Source organism: Schistocerca gregaria, chromosome 7, assembly GCF_023897955.1.
Source record: "Schistocerca gregaria isolate iqSchGreg1 chromosome 7, iqSchGreg1.2, whole genome shotgun sequence".
In the NCBI taxonomy this organism is placed as follows: domain Eukaryota; kingdom Metazoa; phylum Arthropoda; class Insecta; order Orthoptera; family Acrididae; genus Schistocerca; species Schistocerca gregaria.
Genome location: NC_064926.1, coordinates 283,921,697 through 283,947,144, shown reverse-complemented (window position 1 = coordinate 283,947,144; position 25,448 = coordinate 283,921,697). Strand labels below are relative to the sequence as shown.

Below are 25,448 nucleotides of genomic sequence, written 5' to 3'. Positions count from 1 at the left end.
GACAATATGCATTAGAGAGCGGCAAGGAGGCTAGTATCTTGTGTTGTATATCAGAAGGTATGTGCAGCAAATAGTACAGTGCAGGGGAATATGCACAATGTAGAACCAAGTGTACCCATGAAATTATGTGCAACCAATCTTTCTGGCCCCTTTCTGGCATATAATGGAGGATGTACCAGTGTTTTGTGACAATTGGCAGTTTTAGAAAGTATGTAAAACTTTATTGGATAAAGTGGCGGCAGAAAAATAAAAAAGAAAAGGAAAAGAAAAAAAGAATGGTAGGTTGTAATTAGACAAGCTTTCAGAGCCAAGGGTTACTTCTCCAGGCAGAAGTGTTGAAGGGGAAGGAAGGGGGGTGAAGGAAAAGGACTGGAGAGGTCTAGGAAAATGGATAGATTTAGGACATGATGGAAGTAAAGTTGTCTGTATGTAAGAGAGATTAATAATAAAGTGCCAACAGAGGCAAGCCACAGCATTTTGATATTATTAAAGGAGATGTGTGCAAGTGGTGTGAGGATCACACCAAAAATATGTGCAAATAATAACGTAAGTTGGCTAATGAGTATAAAAGGGGGAAAGAAGCATTGAAATACAGTAATTGGAAAGTGAAACATATGGAAAAGAAATTAGGGAGAAAAAGAATTAATTAATCATGTGTCTAAAAAGGGTTGAGAAATGCATAGTCTCGGTTAAGGCACTGGCAAATTAACAGATAAATTTCGACACATACAGGCAACAATACAGATAAGGAATGTGTTAAGAAATGTATGTTGTAGAGTATTGGTATGTTAAAACAAAAACAGCTTTTTAATTTTGTGTGTAATAAAGCAAAGTAACCGCTGCTAAACAAATGACTTCTTGACCCATATGAAGACAGAGCTTACAAAGGTTACTCGATTTTCTAAGTAATGCAACATCTGTGGTAATGAAGTAAATTGCAGACCAGCCCAAAATGTGACTATTTCAAAAACCTATTTTGAAATGTGACTATTTTAAAAAACTATTTTGAGCACAATACCTAAGGTTTATTGTTTTAAAAAATTGCAAAGTTCATGGTTCAAGCTTAATAATGAAGTAAATAGTAAAACTGAGCTAGAGAAATCTCGCAATTTTATGAAGCAGCTTACTACCAATAATCATACTGAAAAGGTCTCAATTTGATCAGAGCAATATTTTGGTTAAAATCAGAATTTTTACAAAAAATTGTAGCCACTAAATATTAGACTCAAAAAGCTGAAAATCTGTATGTACCCTCAGTTTCACATAGAAACATTACATATGTGACACCAATAAGCTACCTCTAGGAGTTTTCAAGTTATTTACTAATAACAAAATTTGGAACAAAAATGTCCTTATTCATGGTAGACTAAGAATCATTTGAATTTGTTAAAGAAAGTCCAAATTACAGCACTCAATTATATTCATGAAATAATAAAACTGTACTAAGTTTCAAGAGTGGTACAAGGAATCTTAAAGAGGCCGTTCAGAGGTCATGTTTTACTGTTGGTTTTGTTCTAAAAATTCTAGCCAGCAAAGTTTAAATGGAGTCGAGCTAAAACTTTTTCAGTAACTAAAGCAAACTTAACACTATTTACATAAAAATTAAGAAGATTGTAAATTGTTAAATGACAGAGCTACTAATTAATACATGTCTGAGAATGAGGCCATTTAGATACTGCTCCCTGTGTCTAGGACGGTTGAGAGCAGATGTTCAGTTTGGCGCTCTGCCAGGTCCCTATATAAATACAGCTAGAGAAGCAGTGGTAGGAGACACTTCACCCTGAGATATCAAACTGTCCATGTCAGTCAAATACCCATGTGCATTGTGCCTCAAATGATGTAAGAGCTGGGCAGACTTGAATACATTTTTGGTAAAAGAAGGATGTGAACTCATGAGGACTGTACTGTTTTGGATTGCTTAGATTTCATAGAAATAACTGTTTGTGTACCACCTGTAACACTGCTAAAACCGCACGGCAAATAGCGAGATTATTTTCCACTTTTAAGATGAGCAATTAACTTATGGTGATTAAAAGTTAGGGCGATGCACCATTTTACTTTGAACTTCCCATAGAGGTCACCTCTGAACTGTTAATAGTGCTGTTTCTGATAGGGATACTAGTTACAGTACTAAGACATATTTTGTATGTGTGAACTTTTATAGAATACATCAATCAGTTAAAACTCAAAACTTTTATTTATATTTATATTTCCTGATCGCGCCGAATAAATGGGAAATAGGACCCCCCCCCCCCCCCTTTTTTTTCAGCACAAAGAGTAATGTGGATTTGCAGACTGGGAGTTATGGCCAGTATGTTCTCCATTGCTTTCTGGCTGGCCACAAAAACAGTTTTCTGGCTCTTTTTAATGGCAAAGGTAGGTGGAAAGCATGCACAGACAATTTAAGAGCCTTTCTGTAACAATGTAATGAAGTAACAAGCATTTGATTATTACCCATCCCACAGTGTGTCTCTGCAGTAAGGTGAGCTGGGCTTTACTCGTAAAGCTGTTTTATCAAAACAAAAGCAATAGCGCTGCTGCTCTTCGCAAGTATTGACACATTAAAGGAATATTGAGAGGGGTCCTTCTGCACCAGGCTTGAAGAACTTGATTTAGAAGTGTGAATTAACTGGTGATTTGGGAACTGCTCCTGGAAAAAGAAGCCAATGGCCAACTGCAAAACATTCCATGGTTCACCATTTGGAAAGTGCTGTGAACAATTGTGAAACCATATCCAGGCTGTTGTGACGCAGATGGTCATCACACAGATCAACATCTGTAACCTGGAATGTAAGTATGGTATGCAATTAAGAAATGTTTCCCTCTCATATGGAAATTAAAATGTTTCTTTCTCTTCTACATGTCCTTACAAATGATTCCACAAAGTTTAATTGTCCTGCATCCATGCATTTTTTGTGGAGGCCCTCTTATGTAGTGCAAGTTTAATTATAACCAGCCCATAATAGAACTGTTAACCTTTGGAGTGACCAGCTGCCATTTTGATTTTGTTTTTGTTTCTATGCTGATTGTTGCAACTGTGTCTATAGTTATTTGGCAGCTGTGAAACAAAGATCTTCACCTCCCTTCATCCTCAGAAAGGGAGGATCACTATCATCCACGAGTCTCAGTGGCCTCCTCTTTATTTTTAACTTTCCTTCGCATATCCCTCTCTCCTTCTTGAGGAAGCCAAAAGTAGATATGAAAATTAAGATAGTTTTTGTAGTTCCCTATCTGGCTATTGGCAGAACTAAATATTTTGCCTTCTGAAGGCATGTTTTAGCAAACAACTCTAACAAATTTTGGTTCTATCCAGTGAATTTTATTTTGATACAAATTTGATATCCATAAAATTTTGAGCATGAAATATTACTGCACTACATGTCATAATCAATACAAATTTGATATCTATAAAATTGTGACCCTGAAATATCATTACTGTCCTCCACATCATAATCAACAGGCTGAGACAAATAGTAAAGAAACACAGTGCAGATCTGATGTTGCTACGAACTCTTTTGAAAGTGAAGGAATGTTTATCTATTTATAAAATAGAAAGAAACATTCCACACGTGAAAAATATATTAAAAACAAAGATTCCATGACTTACCAAGCGGGAAAGCGCTGGTAGATAGGCACAATAAAAAACACACAAACACAAAATTTCGAGCTTTTGCAACCCACGGTTGCTTCGTCAGGAAAGAGGGAAGGAGAGGGAAAGATGAAAGGATGTGGGTTTTAAGGGAGAGGGTAAGGAGTCATTCTAATCCCGGGAGCGGAATGACTTACCTTAGGGGGAAAAAAGGACAGGTATACACTCGCGCATGCACACACACACACACATCCATCCACACACATATACAAACACAAGCAGACTTTTCTTTTCTCTCTTTTTTTTCGTAAAAATGTTGAATGACATGTGAGGTATGAGTGGCGGCAACTTGAAATTAGCGGAGATTGAGGCCTGGTGGATAACGGGAAGAGAGGATATATTGAAGGGCAAGATCCCATCTCCGGAGTTCGGATAGGTTGGTGTTAGTGGGAAGTATCCAGATAACCCGGACGGTGTAACACTGTGCCAAGACGTGCTGGCCGTGCACCAAGGCATGTTTAGCCACAGTGTGATCCTCATTACCAACAAACACTGTCTGCCTGTGTCCATTAATGCGAATGGACAGTATGTTGCTGGTCATTCCCACACAGAAAGCGTCACAGTGTAGGCAGGTCAGTTGGTAAATCACGTGGCTCTGCCTTTGATCGTGTATACCTTTCGGGTTACAGGACTGGAGTAGGTGGTGGTGGGAGGGTGCATGGGACAGGTTTTACACCGGGGGCAGTTACAAGGGTAGGAGCCAGAGGGTAGGGAAGTGGTTTGGGGATTTCATAGGGATGAACCAAGAGTTTATTAGGTGGACGGCGGAAAGACACTTTTGGTGGAGTGGGGAGGATTTCATGAAGGATGGATCTCATTTTGGGGCAGGATTTGAGGAAGTCGTATCCCTGCTGGAGAGCCACATTCAGAGTCTGATCCAGTCCCGGGATTGTGTCTGTATATATGTGGATGGATATGTGTGCATGTGCAAGTGTATACCAGTCCTTTTTTCCCCCTAAGGTAAGTCTTTCCACTCCCAGGATTGGAATGACTCCTTACCCTCTCTGTTAAAACCCACATCCTTTCATCTTTCCCTCTCCTTCCCTCTTTCCCGACGAAGCAACCGTGGGTTGCGAAAGCTCGAAATTTTATGTTTGTGTGTTTTTTTATTGTGCCTATCTACCAGTGCTTTCCCGCTTGGTATGTCATGGAATCTTTGTTTTTAATATATTTATTTATTTATTTATTATCCTTCTGCATATTAGGATAGTTGGAGGGAAAGGACACTTGGATCAGTGGACAAGAATAAGATCCTGGAAAAAGGAAGGTTAAGGCTTAAATTCTGTTGTGTTGTTGATGTAGTAGGATATTAGTTGCAACAGTTTGAAGAGAAGCAAATTGCATTTGCCTTAGTTAATTACCTTAAAGCTTTTCCACACTGTGGTGGAATATGCTGGGTCTGCAGCTACAGTTTTCATTATATAAGGGAAAAAAAATTCACCATGCATCTGCAAGCTACTTTGCATACTGATTTCAAAACATTACAGCTCCATAATCAGCACAAGCTATTCATTGCATTCATTTGCTTGTAAGCAAGTAGAGTACTATTGTCATATCACAGCACTGACCCGCTACATTAAGGAAACCACAGACAACTTAGACAGGATGACTGGACATGGATTTGAATTCCAATACTCCCAAATGTGAATCTAGTTTGATATCTGCTGTACCACCTTACTTGGTGTAAGATTCTTGTAGAAAGTATTGTGGTAGCGAAGAACAACTCAGAAACTACTGCAAAAGAGAGGACAGCTAGATCGTCAGTTATACAACCTGACTGATTCTTAAATCTATCACACAGTAATCACTTTGTTTGTAAAGGAAAGTTCAATTCTATTTGTGAAGTGAGATCTTAATAAAAAGAATTACACATACCTAAAATGTGATGCTTTAAGTCTATTCATCATTTTTTCCCTCAGAGAATTCGCTGGGGTTTGTGTGGGCGTTATGTTGATAGGAGATGAAACATGTTTCTTCAGATATTGTTTTAATTGCTTAATTTTGTATGGTGACTGTGATTTTATGGTTACAGCTGCATGTTGTGAATTTTCTTCTTTTACATTTTTGGGTTTGGGTGCATTCTTTTCTGTGTAGCCCACGTCAAAATCAACTGAGACTCGGTGATTTTTTTCTGACTTCTCAAAGTCACTGCTAGGAAGAATATTTGTTTCATTACAAATTTGTTTGGAAACACTGTGAACATCTTTACTTTTTTTATGGATTTTCTTCTGCAATGAATAACTTTTTGATTTTTCTGACATTCCAAGAGATATATTTTTCTTTCTTTTTCTCTTCCTTGTTTTTTGACATGTGGATTGGTTTTTTTCATCTACACTGATTTTTTCATTGCTGGTAACTCTCACTGAGTCGTCAGACAGATTGTTCAGTACATCAAGTTTAATTTTCTTTGGCAAACTCTTATCTTTTGCTAATAACTTCCTTTTATTCTTATGACTATCTTTGGGCTTAATATATGAAGAACTAGTGCCATTGTAATCAGTTGTTGGGTTTACCCTAACAAATCTCCCAGCTGATGCTGCTGCTCCCAGAAATGAATCAGATTGCTTGTTTTTATGTTTGTTTCTTTTTTTCTTCTTGGCAGGGTCATTCTGTAAGGAAATACAACATTGATTTATTTTATGTCTAATGGAACTAACTAGAAAAACATCAGATTATACTAAGACTGTTGGAGTATGTCAATATGTTACTTTAGATGAAACAACAGAATGCATTCATAGGAAGAATAATAACTTGTACAATAATGAATTAGCACATTATAAAAAAAAAACCTTTAATTGCAAACATGGGAAAAACGAGGATGGAATAATGACAGTATTATGAAAAGGCTAGATTGCTGCTTGCGTATAGAGGAGATGCCGAATTGTGGGCAGGCATAATAATAATAATAATAAAAACTGCTATGCATTTGAGAATTTAGCCAAAGGCCTTCTAAATTAGAAAACATTCACACATCCACACAAGCACAACACACACACACATTCCATTGTCTCTGACCACTGAGGCCACTGCATGCAACAATTTGCTTGATAAGAGAAGCAATCTGGGGGTGGGGTTATTGAGGAGAATGGAGCCAAGTGGGGGAGGGACAACAGGTTAGGGATGGGGGAAGGTAAAGTGCTTCTTGGGGGAGCATGTAGGGATGTGGTGGAGACAGGGTAGGGCTGCTAGGTGCAGTCCTGAGGTTTCCGGAGGGCGGATAGAAAAGGGAAAAAAAAGACTAATGTGTGTGTATTGGTTGAATAGAAGGCTGTATAGTGCTGCAGAGAGAGCAGGGAAGGGGGTATGTGAGTGAAGGACTGGTACTAGTGAAGGCTGAGCCAAAGGGGCAAGGGGATTGTAGGATATGTTGCAGGGAGTGTTCACAGGCACACCTGCACAGGTTCAGAAAAGATGGTGTTGGTAGGAAGGATGCAGAAGGCACAGGCTGAGAAGCAGCCATTCAAGTGAAGCACTTTGTGTTGGGCAGCATGTTCAGCAACTGCATGGTACAGCTGCCTCCTGGCCACAGTTTGTCAGTGGCCATTTTTGTGGACAGATGTCTTGTTGGTTGTCACACCCACATAGAATGCAGCACAGGAGTTGCAGCTTAAATAGTAGATCACATGACACCTTTCACACACAGCCCTGTCTTTCAAGGGATAGGTGATGCCTGTGACCGGACTGGAGCAGGTGGTGGTTGGAGGACATACAGAACAGGTCTTGCATCTAGGTCTGTTATAGAAATATGAGCCACGAGGGAAAGTGTTGGGAGCAGGAGTGAAGTAGGGCTGAATATGGGTAATGCATAGGTTGAGTGGGCGGCAGAATATTACTGTGGGAAAGATGGGAAGGATAGTGGGTAGGATATGCCTCATTTTAGGGTACAATGAGAGGTAGTTGAGGCTGTGGTGGGGAATATGATTCAGTTTCTCCAGTCCTGGGTGACGCGGAGTGATGAGAGGATAGAGGTACTCCTAGATCTTTAAACTGATCACTTCTTCTGCCTCAGTCTTGCATATTTCTGTCTTATTTTTTAAACCTTCTTGTGCCATTTGAGCTTGTTGAACTTTGACCTACCAACCTCACCCCTTCTTCTTCTTCCCTTACTCCAACATGCACATACTAACCCCACTGTCCCCTCTCTTCACACATATCCACCTACTGGCCTGTATTCTACATAATCATATTTTTATTAATTTTTCTTTTTGATCTCATTGTATTTTCATATCAATTTTACTTTTTTTTACCTTTTCACTATCAGCCCTACTCCCTCAGGTTTGACCTCCTTTCCCTATACTTCATCTGTTCTGTCCTTTTTGTCATTTTTCTGGTGTATTGTTACATACCCTGTACATCTTTACAGTGGGTTCACAACTGTGATTTTGAACCACAGGGACTACCTGGCAGAGGGACTCTGACAGCTGTCATATTCGTCCACCTACAAACCATGCCACAGTGATCCCATACCAGAAATCCAAAAGGGCCTCCAGCCTACCCTCAAATCCTTAGTTCCATCCCAGAACTTCTGCTTCTCTCTCTCTCTCTCTCTCTCTCTCTCCCCCCCCCCCCCCCCACCCCTACACCCTTACCTTCTACATGCTTCCTGAAGTCACGAACCCAACCACTCATGACACCCCAATACAGCCATTTACTATGTCCCCATTGAGAGACTCTCAGCTCTTGGGGACCAATAGCTTCAACCTATTACCTGTAACATATCATCCTACATTAACGGCACAAACCATTTCCTCCATCAAATCTCTACAGTTCCTGTTCCTTTACTATATGGCAACTTGTGCATCATTACTGATGGCACCTCCCTCTACACTAACACCCCTAATGCTCATGGCCTTGTCACTACTGAACAGTAATCTTTCCCAATGCCCAACTGACTCTAAATCTACAATCTCCTTCCTGTTTACCATGACCAACTATAACCTCACCCACAATTACTTCACCTGTGAAGGCGTCACCTACAAACAAATCTATGATAAAGCAATGGGCACCCACATGGTACCATCTTATGACAGTCTATTCATGGCTGTCTACACGAACTTTCCCTAACCATCCAGATTCCCAAAGCCCTCAGCTCATTCATATTCACTGATGACATCTTCATAGTCTGGACTGACGGTGAGGTTAACCTACTCACACTCCTCCACTCTTCCCCATTTGCTTCACCTAATTCTCCTCAACCCAACAAAGCCACCTTCCTTGATGTTGTCCTCTACTTCAAGGATGGCTACATTAGTTCCTCTGTCTACATTAAACCTACCAGCCACCAACTACATCTCCGCTTTTGGCAGCTGCTACCCATTCCATACCAAGAAGTTCCTTCCACACAGCCTAGACCCCATGGTTGTTGCACCTGTAGTGACGAGCAGTTCCTCTCCAAATATGCAGTCTCCGAGTTGCTATAACTAATCAAATGTTACACAAAACACTGTATTTGTGGAGAGCATAATGTGAAAGACACAAAACAACAACTCCAGAGGAACACTGTTTAATAGAGTGACTCACGAGCTTGCGTACGTGGGTGATATTGATTTGTTATCCAGGAGGAAACAGGATTGGAAGAAAAGCATGAAAAAGTAGAAAAATATGCTGTGGAGATGGGGCTGACTATTAATCCGTCAAAGATCAAGTATATGTTAACATCTAAGAAAATACATAGTGAAGGAGAAAGACATGACTTTGAAAGGAAAAGAATATGATTGCAATGAGAGCTTTAAATATCTTGGGTCACTGTTAACTGAGAATAATGATTTGAGAGAAGAAATACATGCAAGGATTGCAGCTGGTAACAGGAGCTACTTAGCACTGATTAAAGTGTTTAAAGCAAGTAGCCTCAGTAGGAACTGAAGCTGACTGTGTATCGTACAGTAGTTAGACCTGTGGTGATGTATGGTTCGGAGACCTGGACTATGACACAAAATGATGATGAGTTGTTACTCAGATGGGAAAGGAAGATACTTAGGAAAATCTACGAGACAGTCAATGATAGGGGTTTTTGGAGAATCAGAAATAATAAGGATATCAGAGAGTTGTAAAACAAACGAGATATCATGACAGAAGTAAAGAGCAATATACTAAGTTGGTTGGGAAATGTAGAAAGAATGGGGGAGAACAGCACAGTTAAGAAAGTTTTCAAAGGAAAACCCAGTGGACATCATACAAGGGACAGACAACATGGAGGAGGACTTGAGAAGATGGGACTTAGAAGATGGAGAGCCAAGGCAGCCAGCAGAGAAGAGTGGGCAGAAATTGTCTGGAAGGCCAGGTCCTTACAAGGCTGTAGCACCAAGGAGTAAGAAAGTAAGTAACATTGAAATGTGCATCTGCGACAACTCCTGGCTTGTCTTGCCCATTAAACAAAACCATTTGCACTGCTACTGTAGCAGTGTGCTGTTTACAGTGTCAGTTCAAAAAGTTTAAAATAACTTATCAGGCCCCGGCTGTGAAGTACGGTCAGTGATGCAGTTTTTAACAGCAAGGAACATTGCAGCAGCAGACATTCATTGACACATGAATGAGGTGTACCACCCCAATGTGATGATTGACAGCAAAATGTGTGAGTGGGTGAGAGCTCTAAGGACAGATGGGAAAATTTCCATTATGAAACGCGATCAAGCTGACTGTCAGTGATCTCAGAAGATTTAGTCAAAGAGGTGTTCAAACAGATTTGTGGAGACTAATGATTCACAATTTCAACCTTAGCATTGGAATTTCTGAATGTGGGTAGAGCAATGTGGCACAAAATTGTCTCTGGACAGTTGCAATTTCATAAATTCTGCACATGTTGGGTTCCCAGGTTGCTTACTGAGAAACACAAAAAGGAAAGAAGGGCTTGTGGCCTGGATCAGTTTTTTGAGAACATTATCACAATGGAGATGAGATGTGTGTTCCTCACATGACATCATTTAAATGTCAGTCAATGGAATGGTCTCACATGACAACACCAGTGAAAGTCAAGGCCAAGTATAATCTCAGCACAAAAGGTTATGACAACCATGTTTTGGGATATACACAGAGTCTTCTTGGTCATGTTTATGCAGCAAGGGGCAGCAATAAACCCAGTCGCTTACTGTACTATCCTGACTAATCTTCAATGTGCAACACAGAAAAAGGGTGTGGCCTCCTGATGCCTGGAGTTTTGTTGTTGTATGATAATACCAAACCCCATTCTACTGTTCATGCCAAAAATACAATCAGATATTTTGGATGGGAACAGACTGTCCATCCAATATACAGTCCAGACTTGGAGCCAAGCAATTTTCACTTCTTGCACTGGCTAAAGGTTCATTTCAGCAGCAATTGCTTCACAACAAACGACGAGGTTAAAGAAGCAGTTATAGACTGGTTATCCTCATAGGTGCCAGATTTGTATGACTTAGGGATGCAAAAGCTTGTAGAATGTTATAACAACTGTTTAAACAACGCAGTAACTATGCAGAAAAATAGAGAAACATGTACGGAATTAAATAAAAACTGTGATGTTTTATGTCTTTATGAAGTCTGATCTTATTTTCCAAATAACCCTCATACTTCCTACCTATAAATTATCAGTACTACAAACTTGTGTGTTTCTTTATCCACAATGGTGGCACAGAATTTAAAGAGCTGTTCATCACCATATTCATTCTTCTTCTGGTCCGAGACTTAATTTCTGATACTGATTTGTAGTCATTCCACCTTACAGAATTATGACATTCGTGTATTTTCTTCAAGATGAATCCGTTCAACTTCAATGATTTCCATCTGATGTTGTGATATGCACAAGAAATCTGCCAACTTTTTATTTATTCACTATGGATACTAAACATTCACCCTATTTTGCAGCGAGTCTTATGATCTTTTGATGAAAGAGGGTAAAAATATTTTCTTTAATAAACATAACATTATCCAAGTTTCAGTAGTATAATTTGCCAATAGTATCTTCAACTGTAACTATATTTATTCTGCAGCTCTGTCCTCTGGATAAATTTGCTCTCTAGAAGAGGCCTAGGGATTACAAAGTAAATCACTGGGAAAGTATAGTTAGGCGCTGCTGTTTTGGTCAGACTGGATGCTTCTGGTATTTAGTCATGCAAGTAGCCTTTTACCAAAAGCAATGACATGCAAAACAGCCTGCGTATGATGTGAACATGTGTGAACACCCCTCTTCCCTGAGTAATTTTCCACATTCTGCTTTAACACATTCCACTCAATCACTCAAAGAGGGACACGACCTTCGCATGAGTCTGATGAGCATTCACAGCTATATAACTGACACTATAAAAAAAAAAATAATAATTACTATTTTTGTTATTTATCATTATCACAGCAAATAGGCCAAGTCTTGAAATATGAATGAATCAAAATTTTAAAAACTGAAATTTCTGATATTTTCCACATTTCATGTGTTCAAAGAGATATGATAGCCTATTCCTTTCTTTAAATCTGCTAAGCTGTAGTTTTTGTGCAGAGAACCAGAACATTTAATTACATTTGGTGCACTACAATGGATGAATATTATGCCTATCCCCTATCTCTAGTAGTTTATTCTGCTACAGAGATTGCCTGTGTGGTGATATAGTGTAACCCAAAGAAAAATTTTCTAATTTGATGTTTCACACGAATTAGATTTCAAGGCAGGCAGTCAAACAGGTTGCATTAAAAACCATGACTGGAATATAGGCCTACTATTTTCTATTTTCCTTATAGCAACTATCAACAGCCAGCTCTTTCTACTTTCTATGATTCTTGTGCCAGATAACTAGGCTCTGTTTCTGTGTCATAACAATAATAATCAATAACAACACTATCCCACTAGGTCTATGATTAAATTAATTTTTATATCGATTTCCCACTGAACACATGATCTGTTAATTGACAGTTAGGTTAGCATCCCCCAGACTGAGCTCCCCACAAACAAGTTCAGACAGCCTACTGTATGCATACCATGTCAGTTACAAGTGGCTCATCAAATACCTCCATAAGACAAGCAAAGTGTTCGAGCAACCTGATAAGTGACTGTCGTCTCATTGGTATTTTCCTCATTCTTTTTCTTTAATGCACTGCGATTTCATCAAATCGCGTTTCTTTTATTAATATGTAACACATATAAGGGAAACTTCACACATGAAATGCGCACCAGTATATTACTGTCACCACTAGGGTTCTCATTACAACGCACTATAATCATTATTAGTAACCTAGACTTTATTTCTATTAAATGAATACTTTTGCGTAACAAAATGAAAGCAAGGTGCCAGTTTTCTGCTTTGGCAATACCATTTATTTCTCTAGGTTAAGATCAAAGGTAGTTTGAAAGGTACCACACGTATACATGTCTGTATCATTACGTACAAAATATTTATTGGTGTTTCTGTTTTACTTACCCGTGAAAATAAATTTTCGACCAGTTTTGAATCACAGTCTATATCCCATTCTGCATGTCCCCAACTCATTTTAGCAGTCACTTACGACCTAGTAGTGTCCAAAATCGTCACAGTATTACTAAAAAGAAGTGACACACACTTCTTCACAAAACATCGGCACACGGCCTCATGTTATTATGTTTACAAACACTCAAAGATAATATTGATCATGGAATTTTTTGGGGAAGTCGATGTTGTGCAAATGGTCGCAAATTTTCTCCTATGAAACAGATTTTTAAATAAGATTAAACTGCAGATAAATCATGCAAATGTTTAATGTTTAAAGACGAACAACTGCAATTAAGAAAGGTACGCATGGGCAGCATATAACTATCGTAGGCTCTGCTCTATTATTATAATTTATGTAGTAAGTACCAGAACATCATCATTTTGTCATTAGATAGTAAACAACGTTAGGCCACACAATCTCGCTTTTATTAAACAAGTATATCAATAAAATTCAAAATGCAATCGAAACGAAATCTATGTAGTTGAATATCTATGGTGAGTATGAGAGGTACCTCCTGCGGTTAGGTTATGAGAAATTTAGATACAAAACGCACTACGTTTGAATGTTGATATACAGTGCTTTGTAATAAAAATTTAATGTAATCGTCATGGCAATGGGAGAAAACGAGGATACTGACGTCCTTAAGCAGGTAAGTCGTTCCCGGACACTTTCTTATTTTTTTCTTGTGTTTGTCAGACACGAAATAAGAACACTTAGCCTAATTTCATTCTTTCTCATACGGGATCCTATCCGTGTAACTCATCAAGCGACGCCAAAATTTTCAAAGTTGTTGTTGTTGCTGTAGTTGATGTTGTTGTCTCCAGTCCAGAGACTGGTTTGATGTAGCTCTCCATACTTCTCTATCCTGTGCAAGCCTCTTCATCTCCCAGTACCTAGTGCAACCTATATGCTTGTGAATCTACTTAGTGTATTCATCCCTTGGTCTCCCTCTACGATTCTTACCCTCCTTTCTGCCCTCCAATACTAAATTGGTGATCCCGTATCATCTGATCCCTTCATCTAGTCAAGCTGTGCCACAAATTTCTCTTCTCCCCAGCTCTATTCAGTACCTCCTCATTAGTTACGTGATCTACCCATCTAATCTTCAGCATTCTTCTGTAGCACCACATTTTGCATGCTTTTATTCTCTTCATGTCTACACTATTTATCGTCCATGTTTCACTTCCGTACGTGGCTACACTCCATACAAATACTTTCACAAACGACCTCCTGACACACAAATCTATACTCGATGTTAACAAAATCCTCTTCATCAGAAACTCTTTCCTTGCCATTGCTAGTCTACATTTAATATCCTCTCTGTGTCGACATCATCAATTATTTAGCTCCCCAAATAGCAAAACTCATTTACTACTTTAAGTGTTTCATTTCCTAATCTGATTCCCTGAGCATCACCCGATTTAATTCGACTACATTCCATTACCCTCGTTTTCCTTTTGTTGATGTTCATCTTATATCCTCCTTTCGAGGCACTGTCCATTCCGTACAAATGCTCTTCCAGGTCCTTCACTGTCTCTGACAGAATTAAAATGTCATCGGCATACTTCAAAGTTTTTATTTCTTCTCCATCGATTTTAATTCCTACTTGAAATTTTCTTTTGTTTCCTTTACTGCTTGCTCAATATACAGATTGAATAACATCAGGCAGGGAGAGGCTACAGCCCTGTCTCACTCCCTTCCCAACCACTGCTTCCCTTTCATGCCCCTCAACTCTTGTAACTGCCGTCTGGTTTCTGTACAAATAGCCTTGCACTCCCTGTATTTTACCCCTGCCATGACTAAAATTTGAAAGAGAGTATTCCAGTCAACATTGTCAAAATCTTTCTCTAAGTCTAAAAATGCTAGACTTTACTTAATTTTTCTTCTAAGATAAGTCATTGGATCAGTATTGCCTCACATGTTCCAACATTTCTACAGAATCAAGACTGATCTTCCATGAGGTTGCCTTCTACCAGTTTTTCCATTTTTCTGTAAAGAATTCTTGTTAATATTTTGCAGCCGTGACTTATTAAACTGATAGTTCGGTAATTTTCACATCTGCCAACACCTGCTTTCTTTAGGGTTGGAATTATTATATTCCTCTTGAAGAGTGAGGGTATTTCATCTGTCTCGTACGTCTTTCTCACCAGACGGTAGAGTTTTGTCAGGACTGGCTTTCTCACGGCTATCAGTAGTTCTAATGAAATGCTGTCTACTCCCCTGGCCTTGTTCCAGCTTAGGTCTTTCAGTGTTTGTCAAACTCTTCAGGCAGTATCATATCTCCCATTTCATCTTCATCTACATCCTCTTCCATTTCCGTAATATTGTCCTCAAGTACATTGCCCTTGTATAGACCCTCTATATACTCCTTCCACCTTTCTGCTTTCCCTTCTTTGCGTAGAACAGGGTTTCTGCCTGAGTGCTTGGTATTCATACAAGTGGTTCTCTTTTCTCCAAAGGTCTCTTTAATTTTACTGTAGACAGTATCTGTTTTATTACTAGTGATATATGCCTCTACACCCTTACATTTGTCCTCTAGTCATACCTGCTTAGCCACTTTGCAGTTCCTGTTGATCTTCCCGTCTAATCTTAAGCGTTCTGCTGTAGCACCACCTTTTGAATGCTTCTATTCTCTTCTTGTCTAAGCTATTTATTGGCCAGGTTTCATTTCCGTACATGGCTACATGAATTTAGTTCAACAATGAAGAATGGCCTGCATAAGTGTTTTGAGCACCTGGGCAATCTAACTACTGCTTCTCAATATGTTTAGTTATAAATGATTATTTTTATAATTAAACCAGTAAGCAATATAACAATAATCTACATAAAGGTTTAATGTCAGTTGGTATGAATCCGTAAAGTGTTCATTATTCCAGAACGTTCCAGCACCCATAGCAAAGCTTAGCTACTGACGATATATAGCGTAAGAGGATATTATGTAAGAGGAGGCCAAATGATTTAATTGTCACCAACACTCCTTGCCAAGCAGGTAAAAGAAGCATCCAAAGGGAAATAGCAAATGATTTTGTTAGAATTAACAACCACTATTGTGCAAACTCTTTACTCTAAAAAAATTGTTTTATGCTTTCAAAAATACCCCGTCTACTGTGAGTGTTGTAGGACTAATAAAAGTGGTTGAAAGTAATAATGTCTTGAGTGCTTACTGGTGAAAAGTTACATTGGAAAAACTATATAGTAGATCTGTTAAAATGCTTGGGTTCCACAACTTCGTCATAAAAAGATTGCCAACTTTGGTGACATAGAAATCAGTAATTCGGGCTAAATTATATATTTTGCTTCTTTTCGTTCGTTGGTGCCTGGCATGTAATATTTTGGAATAACTGCTTCCGTACATAAAAGGTATTCATTGCCCAAAATAAACTAATTAGATTTATGTATGGAGTTGACACATTTGTCTTGCAGACATATATTTAAACAACTGGGAATATTAATTGCAGTATCACATTACATTTATTTACTAATGAAGTTTGTTGTCAACAATCCATAACATTTAGAAACTGATACAGATATTCAGCAATACAATACTAGAAGGAAAAATGACTTGCTCTTCCCACTTCTATCACAGGACAGAATACAAATCATCGTCATCATAATCATCTTGGACAGTTTCCAGCCTCTGGCCGGGTCTGTATGGAACATAGGCCTATCCATCGTCTTCTGTCTTGCTGCCATCTCTCTGTCTTCACCTTGGTCCAGTCTTCTCCTTTCTTCTGGACGCATTCCTCAACTCTTTTCAGCCATCTGTCTCTCGGTCTCTTTCCTTCCAGTTTCATCTCGTGTATCCTCCTGGGTATCTCCTCTTTCTCCATTCTCTTAACGTGTCCATACCCTTTCAGCCTTAATTTCTCTCTCTCTTCCTGTAATGGTTCCACTTTCATTAACTCTCTGATTCTCTCCTTTCTTAACCTGTCTGTCTTTATCACTCCAATACTGATTCTCAATAATTTCATCTCACTAGCTTGTATTTCCTCTCTTCCTTTCATAACACAGGTTTCGTATGCATATGTCAGGATTGGGACATATTATGACCAGTATACAGGGTGTTACAAAAAGGTATGGCCAAACTTTCAGGAAACATTCCTCACACAAAGAAAATGTGTTATGTGGACATATGTCCGGAAACTCTTACTTTCCATGTTAGAGCTCATTTTATTACTTCTCTTCAAATCACATTAATCGTGGAATGGAAACACACAGCAACAGAACGTACCAGCGTGACACTTTGTTACAGGAAATGTTCAAAATGTCCTCCGTTAGCAAGGATACATGCATCCACCCTTTGTCGCATGGAAGGGGATGCGCTGATGCAGCCCTGGAGAATGGCGTATTGTATCACAGCCGTCCACCATATGAGCACGAAGAGTCTCAACATTTGGTACTGGGGTTGCGTAGACAAGAGCTTTCAAATGCCTCCATAAATGAAAGTCAAGAGGGTTGGGGTCAGGAGAGCATGGAGGCCATGGAATTGGTCCGCCTCTACCAATCCATCGGTCACCGAATCTGTTGTTGAGAAGCGTATGAACACTTCAACTGAAATGTGCCGGAGCTCCATCGTGCATGAACCACATGTGTCGTACTTGTAAAGGCACATGTTCTAGCAGCACAGGTAGAGTATCTCGTATGAAATCATGATAATGTGCTCCATTGAGCATAGGTGGAAGAATATGAGGCCCGATCAAGACATCACCAACAATGCCTGCCCAAATGCGCACAGAAAATCTGTGTTGGTGATGTGATTGCACAATTGCGTGTGGATTCTCATCAGCCCACACATGTTGATTGTGAAAATTTACAATTTGAGCACGTTGGAATGAAGCCTCATCCGTAAAGAGAACATTTGCACCGAAATGAGGATTGACACATTGTTGGATGAACCATTTGCAGAAGTGTACCTGTGGAGGCCAATCAGCTGCTGATAGTGCCTGTGCACGCTGTACATGGTACTGGTTCTCCCATAGCACTCTCCATACAATGACGTGCTCAACATTACCTTGTACAGCAGCAACTTCTGTGACGCTAACATTAGGGTTATCGTCAACTGCACGAAGAACTGCCTCATCCATTGCAGGTGTCCTCATCGTCCTAGGTCTTCCTCAGTTGCGAGTCATAGGGTGGAATGTTCCGTGCTCCCTAACACGCCGATCAATTGCTTCGAACGTCTTCCTGTCGGGACACCTTTGTTCTGGAAACCTGTCTTGATACAAAAGTACCGCGCCACGGCTATTGCCCTGTACTAATCCATACATCAAATGGGCATCTGCCAACTCCGCATTTGTAAACATTGCACTGACTGCAAAACCACGTTCGTGATGAACACTGACCTGTTGATGCTGTGTACTGATGTGCTTGATGCTAGTACTGTAGAGCAAGGAGTCGCATGTCAACACAAGCACAGAAGTCAACATTACCTTCCTTCAATTGGGCCAACTGGCGGTGAATCGAGGAAGTACAGTACATACTGACGACACTAAAATGAGCTGTAACATGGAAATTAAGCATTTCCGGACACATGTCCACATAACGTCTTTTCTTTATTTGTGTGAGGAATGTTTCCTGAAAGTGTGGCCATACCTTTTTGTAACACCCTGAATAACCTTTTTACTGATTTGAGAGGCTTCTGGCACTCTTCTGAAATAGTGCTGCTTTTCTCCCCCACTCGTTTATTTCTTGTCGTTTTTTCATCTTCCTGTATCAGGGTTCCTAGGTACTTGAAACTCTTCACTCTCCTCAGTCGTTCCTCACTGATTGGTATTCCAGTTGTTCCTCTCTCCTTCTTTTTTGTTGTTATAATCACCTCACTCTTACTTATACTAAATTTAATGCCATATTCTTGTACTGTCCGTTCCCATACATCCAAGGGTTCTTGTACTTCCTCCTCCTTATTCCCCCAAATCATCAGATCATCTCCAAACACCATAGTTCTCATCTTCCTTTCACCAATTGCTTGTGCTACTATACTCATTATATCATGTATCACTACAATGAAGAGTAATGGTGAAAGTGCGCTTCCCTGCCTCAAGCCATTCTTCTGTTCAATACAAGCTAATCTCTGTCCTCCCACTTTCACACAGATCACACTTCCATGGTACATTTCCCTTATCCTGTTTTTCTACTCCTCTCTTCTCTAGGGCTTTCCACACTTTGCTTCTACATACACTATCATACGCTTTTTCAGTGTTCAGGAAGGTCATTAGTAGATCTATTCCATATTCATAGTGCTGTTCTTGCAGTTGTGTTACAGCAAAAATTAGATACACCGTCGGCCTTCCTGTTCTGAAATCTAGTTGATAATCTGTCCATTGAAATAAAACTTCTGACAAACAGCAGAAATTTTGTAAAATGTAAATCTAAGTTTTTGTCCATAACGGCTCCTTCTAGACCATACAGTAATTCTTGGTGACAGTTGAAAGCTTGGATACCACCTGCTGACTGTGACATGTGAGGTAACTGCGTTGTGAAGTGTAATGTCATTGCAGCATGGCATACTTTAAATGGATTGTGTTTACTGAGGGTGTGTTGGAGTAAGTGACGGCACACTCTTAGCATGAAATGTTTATATTTCTAAAATGTTTGTCAGTGATGTTAGCGCAGCACTGGACTTGGTGCTGTGTCTTACTTGGTGTTTTGGAAATTTGTTTTTGTTGCCTTGTCAGTTAGTCATTTAATGTTGTTAGTTATTAGCTACTGATATGTTTTCAGTTTGGAAATTGTTTTTTCGTAATATTGTTACTGGATTGAAAGCTATGTTTTCAGTGTTTCATTTGGTTGGAATGGATCATGCAATGAAATTTACTAGTCATTGATTGGTTTCTGCTATGAATGGTGATATGACGTCTACTATAAAATTTCTTCAGTTTTGTTTTCTTGGCTTAATGTGTGAAGTGTAAGCAATGCACGGAATGTATGAAATTGACGAGTACCAGCCTAAATTTATTTGTCACCTGACTTAGAGTATTATATACATTTTTATGTATTTTTTATCTTTATTGTCACAAGATATGTAGTGGGTTTTTTTTTTTTTTTTTTTTTTTTTTTTTTTTTTTTTTTTTTAAGTTCATAAATTTCTGAGATGTGGGCATTTGAGATTTATGTTGGAGTAATTTTTTATGATTTTGTGGTTTGTGTTGGTGTTTTACGTTCATACTTAAAGTAGTTTGTATTTGTGGATATTGTAGAGTGTGTTGTAGTCACTTTGGTCTTGTTAGGTTTTTATAATAGTTCTGTTAGTTGTGAGTTGTAGGTATGATTTGTTTGAGCTATATAGGTCAAGCAAAATTTGCGTGACCAAGTTTTCGATTTGTGTGTGGGATCCTGATGTCACTGTGTTCATTTCAGGTATGTAGGACAAGTGAAATTTGCTGTACCAGATTGTAGAGTTGGGTATCAGTTTTTGGTATCACCGGCTTAATTTGAGCTCTATAGGTCAAGTGATATGCGTGAGTAAATGGTATGAATGAACTTATGAGTGCCATATTGAATAATCTTGAAATCAGGGTGTCCGCCATCTTGATGATGCCATGGATCAAAGCCGATGGATGATATCCCAACTTTCAATAATACAGCTTCTTGAATGGAAATAATTAGTCAGTTATTGACCTGTAAGTGACCAGCACATCACTAATTGCCTCTGCAATGTTTTATCAAATAACACGTTATATCATAATGCTTATCATGAATGTGCTGTACAGAACATGGAACAAACTAGTTCACTGATGAGTTTTTTAGTAGACTCAGCTGTGTATGTATTATTAATAATATCATATATGTCAGTGTTAAATAAAGTCAGACTTCTGCATATCTTCAGGGCAATGATACAAGTGTTGCAAACTGTTTCCTGTTTGGCAATGTGTAACTACAAGAGCTCAAGAATGGTTTTATGGACTTCAGTGTATATATATTTGTGAAAAGTTTGGTTATACTTTTAATAAAAATTTGTTTAAGATTTTTGTTTTATTCCATGACCTTTGAGGACAATTTCATTTATGATGTGTGTGTGTGTGATGTTCTTAGGTTAGTTAGGTTTAAGTAGTTCTAAGTTCTTGGGGACTGATGACCTCAGAAGTTAAGTCCCACAGTGCTCAGAGCCACTTATGATGTGATGAAGAAACAATACTGTAATCACCTTTTCTTTCTTTTTCTTTGTAAAGGCAATTTACACACACCAACAATGGGATTTATTTCCAACAATAAATGTACATACACTCACTACTGAAAAAAGTGCAAGCTATATTAATTCAGGTTCCCAAAGTCCTGTCTTAGACACCTGAATAACACTGTAGTCAGTACAGTAACAATTCTGGTGTGCAGTCCACTGCTTGTATCACCACTGGCTGAGATCAGTCGGCACCCTGTCGGAGTCTGATGTCATCCTGCCAGAGGATGCACTTTGATTTCACAACCATCTGAGTAATAGCAACACAGCGTTTGATAGTAATATTGTGCCAGCTACTCAGTTCCCATGGTAATGTTGGATGATGCCACTGTCTCCCCCCCCCCCCCCCCCCCCCCCTACTCACCCACACAGACCTCTGGTGGGTGGAGAACATCCTGTGGATTCAGATTGGGTGCTGCCCGAACTGATGGGTTCACACTTGTAAGGGAAGGCTATGGTGATGATGTTTGCTGGTGGTTGCAGCGTACCTATATGGGTCGTGCAGCAGCACTGATCAGTGCGAGCTATTGTTACCGTAATGTCACCGCTTGCAGTAATTAACTGGGGCTACATTTCAGTATCACATCTGCCTCAATACTTTGGCACAACTATTGAAGCCATCATGACCAGTAGGGATGAAATTCGGGCCCAGGGTGATTTGTCTGGTGAAATGTGTTCCACAAAGTTAACAAGCTGTTGTAATGTTGGATTCTTGTGAGTTACAGCAGGTACATTTCACAATGTTAAGGAAAAGGTGGAAATATGCGAATCCAGGTTTGAACCAAGCTGGAGCTGCAAGCTATGTATAATAATGATCCACGACAAGATGAGTTTTCTTTTCTTTTCCTTCTCCTTCTTTTTTTTTTTTAAATAAAAAATAAAGAAATAATTTAAATTTCTGAACTACACAAATAATGGTGAGGGCCTTCCACTCTGTTCAAAATAGCATTGCTGAATAGCGGATAATATCTTAGAAGCATATGCAATAGGGCTCTTTATACCGTCATAATATTTATGGGAGGGAACTGCCCCACTACCATGGGAAGATGAGTTGTTACTACCAGAGGTAAACCAGGGTGTACGTCATTAAACATGGTGACTGCTGAGGGCAGTCTTTTAAATCTTGCTGATAGTAAGGTGACCATTTGAAACAGGTGCCTTCGTGTCGTAGCTGCTTCTGTGGGGCAAGAGAGTTCATCAGGTTTGCAATGAATTGGCCATAATAGTTGATCATACCCAGAAACATTTTTAAGTCTTTGATCTTTCTGTGGGCTGCATTTTATTGATGACAGCAACATAATCCTCCTATGCTTCCAGTCCATTTGTCTAGAGTGAAAACCATAAACATGTCAAGGAAAGTTGCATAGACACACACTTGCACACATTGGATTTAAGTACTTGTATTGCCAGCCTCTGGTACAAAAGCTCAAGGCTGTGAAAGTCATCCTTTGGAATTGGATCTGTGACCAAAATGTCATCAAGGTATGCAACATAGTTGAAAATGCCCTGTAGATGTCTTCCTGTAAAACATGAAATATGGCCGGGGCTAAAGAGACAATGGAGAATAGGTGTTAACATGTCTTCATGAATGAGCCTATCCAGCTTTGTTTTGAAGACATCCTTAAGAATCAAAAGCACCTGGCAGACATTGAAAGAACATGGGGCTGCTGACACTTTAAGAGTGACTTGAGTATCAAAATCAGTTTTCTTCCCCAGCGTGGGTGAGAAAATTGGCGTATTTATCATGGAGAGTCTTTAAGGGGAGTAAGTCCTTTCAGATTGCATGACACACACAGTTTCATGAACCATAAATCCAAAAGCGTCTGCTCCAAAAAATTGCCTTCTTTGGAGTAAACTGCCTTTTGAGAAGTCGGCACTTCAGTAGACTGTTCACTCACTTGGTTCACTTCCACAAGTTGAGGTACGTTTGTGGTAGAATTGCTGAAACATATCTTTTTCAAGTCACACCAGGTGGCAAGTTGCGTGGACATGCACACTGAGTGTAGTGAAGGCTGCCACTGATGTGACCCATTTGTTTGCAGAGCTGCTCTAATGGAGGTGGTATGACTTCCCTCATGACCAATGACAGAAAGCCAACTGCCACAACGCCTTTGTCTGTCATAAATACACTTTGGCCATCGGCCAGTTTCATGGCTTTGAGCTAACTGGGTTTTCTCAGTATGTGGTTTCTCATTTTTGAGGTGGATTTAAGCTGCACTGTAATGTACCTGGTTAGAGTCCACAAAATTCTGCCCACACAAATATTTGAGATTTCAGTTTCTTATTAATACCTATCCGTATGTCAGAGACCAAATGGCTACAATAATATGTTCCTTCATTGAAAATGATCATGCAATAGAGATAATATTCTAGGCAACTCATGTTACACTGGATTCGTTAATGACTCTAGTTTTACTATTAGGTGATACAGTTTTGGATATCTTAACAAGAATGTGAGATTTTGTCTTTCTGGGCCAGAAATCCAAAAAAACCTAATTGCCATCATTGATGGTAAGCAACATATCGTGACAGTTGGTGGTGTTCATGGTAGTAAGGTTGTAAACTTCAGTAGTGTGGGAGATGTTCCTTGTACAGCTAACAAGATCTTGGCCTTTCTGATTATTACTGCCAGTTAATAAAGTGAATGAGAGCCATGGGAAAATCTGCAAAACTGCAAGGCTGCAAAAGGATTTTATAGGTCATTGGCAGTTCAGACCTGGGATGAAGTGTATACAGAAGACAATGTAGATACTATGTTCTCTAAATTCCACTTGTTGTTTAAATTAATTTTTGAGGAGATATTACCAATAGTAGCCATTTGTACAGCAGCAGCCAAGGGAAATAGAAGGGAAACTACAGATTTTAGAAAGTCTTTCCAGCCACTTAAATTGCTCTGTTCTTTACAAAAGCACTACAGTAATCCACAGTTCCTGGATTATCATCACAGGTATAAAAAAATTACAGGAGGATACTGCTTACTGCAAGAAATAACATTCAATGACGAAATATTATATTATACAGAAAATAAAAGCAAAGTAGTGTGGGATATTATAAAACAAGAAACTGGAAAAGACAAACACAAGTATAATATCCTAAAAATCAAAGATGGGGATAGAATAATTGAAAGTCTTCAGGAATTGGCAAATTTTGTAAATGATTATTTCTCTGCTATTGCGGAGAAGTTTCAGTGAAACTTGTCTGAAACACTTGTAGCACCCGTAATGACTTACACAGCAAGCACAATGGTGTTTCCTACAATGGAGCCTGAAGTAAGTTGGCTGGCATAAATGAGGTTCCTGTCTGTTCTGAAGGTGTGCATAGATAGCATACGAGGCCCATTTTAATTAAAATATTTTTCCAGAGTGTCTGCAGTATGAAGGGGTTGTGCATTTACTAAATTGAGGTAATGTGGAAAGCATTGAAAACTGCAGGCCAGTTTTGCTACTGTCTCCATTCTCAAAAGCAATTGAGTCAGTTGTGAAAGAGAGACTGTTGAGTTGCATAAATAAATACCTTTTTAACAAAGCACAGTTTCCAAAGTGGGGAAGTACGTTAGCAGCCATAACAGAGTTCACAGTGAAATTTTTGACAAGGATGACTGTGTTATGGCCATGGTCTAAGACTTGTCAAAGGTGAAAGAGTGGTACCAGTTTTAAATAGAAAACAGAGTGCAAAAGATAGAAATATTTCACACATCTGCTGATGATAAATTTCTAATGAAACAGTTAACAGACAGGAAGAAATAAACACAGATGGTCCTCAGGGTAGTGTATTGGGTCCACTTCTGTTATTAATATACTGGGTGTTTCGAAATGAATATCAGGTTTTTAAGATTTTGTAGCATTTATTACATTCAATCTACATTTGTAAATAATACATTAAATGAAAGTGCAACTCAAACGGCTTTCCTTACAAATGTTCAATGTGAGCACCATTCATCATATGGCACACCTCTAGACAATGCATCCCAGCTTTGCAAAGCCAAAAGTTACTGTGTGAATATGAAGATTTTCTGGATTTTATTTCTTTAGTGATGAATTGACATTTGATGTGTGAGCACACATAATATGCCCATTTTTGTGGGTCACCTCATTCACAAGAGATGGTACAGATGCAACAAGATTCCTTTTGGTGCCATATCCTGGCAGAGAGTTTGTGAAGTAACTGTAATTGGTATTTCTTATCTTTATGCACTAG

General features: G+C 39.1%; 2 protein-coding genes across 5 annotated transcripts in view; one reads left to right on the top strand and one right to left on the bottom strand.

Annotated features, from left to right (window-relative positions):
* LOC126282114 (ribosomal RNA-processing protein 8-like) overlaps nucleotides 1-13,215 on the bottom strand; it is an 82,716-nt gene extending 69,501 nt beyond the window's left edge. Inside the window, exons 1-2 of one of the 2 annotated variants that reach the window (XM_049981579.1) lie at nucleotides 13,030-13,215; nucleotides 5,525-6,258 (exon numbers count right to left, since the gene is read on the bottom strand). In XM_049981579.1, the coding sequence (XP_049837536.1) occupies nucleotides 5,525-6,258; nucleotides 13,030-13,098 (803 nt within the window). In that variant the 5' untranslated portion in view covers nucleotides 13,099-13,215. The remainder of the gene's footprint in view (nucleotides 1-5,524; nucleotides 6,259-13,029) is intronic. The other variant, XM_049981580.1, reaches the window with a different exon arrangement.
* A 344-nt stretch (nucleotides 13,216-13,559) lies between these two features.
* Nucleotides 13,560-25,448, top strand: part of LOC126282111 (zinc finger protein 679-like) — a 165,426-nt gene continuing 153,537 nt past the window's right edge. For 2 of the 3 annotated variants that reach the window (XM_049981575.1, XM_049981572.1), the window contains exon 1: nucleotides 13,560-13,727. In XM_049981575.1, coding sequence (XP_049837532.1) covers nucleotides 13,686-13,727 — 42 coding nt within the window. In that variant the 5' untranslated portion in view covers nucleotides 13,560-13,685. The remainder of the gene's footprint in view (nucleotides 13,728-25,448) is intronic. The other variant, XM_049981573.1, reaches the window with a different exon arrangement.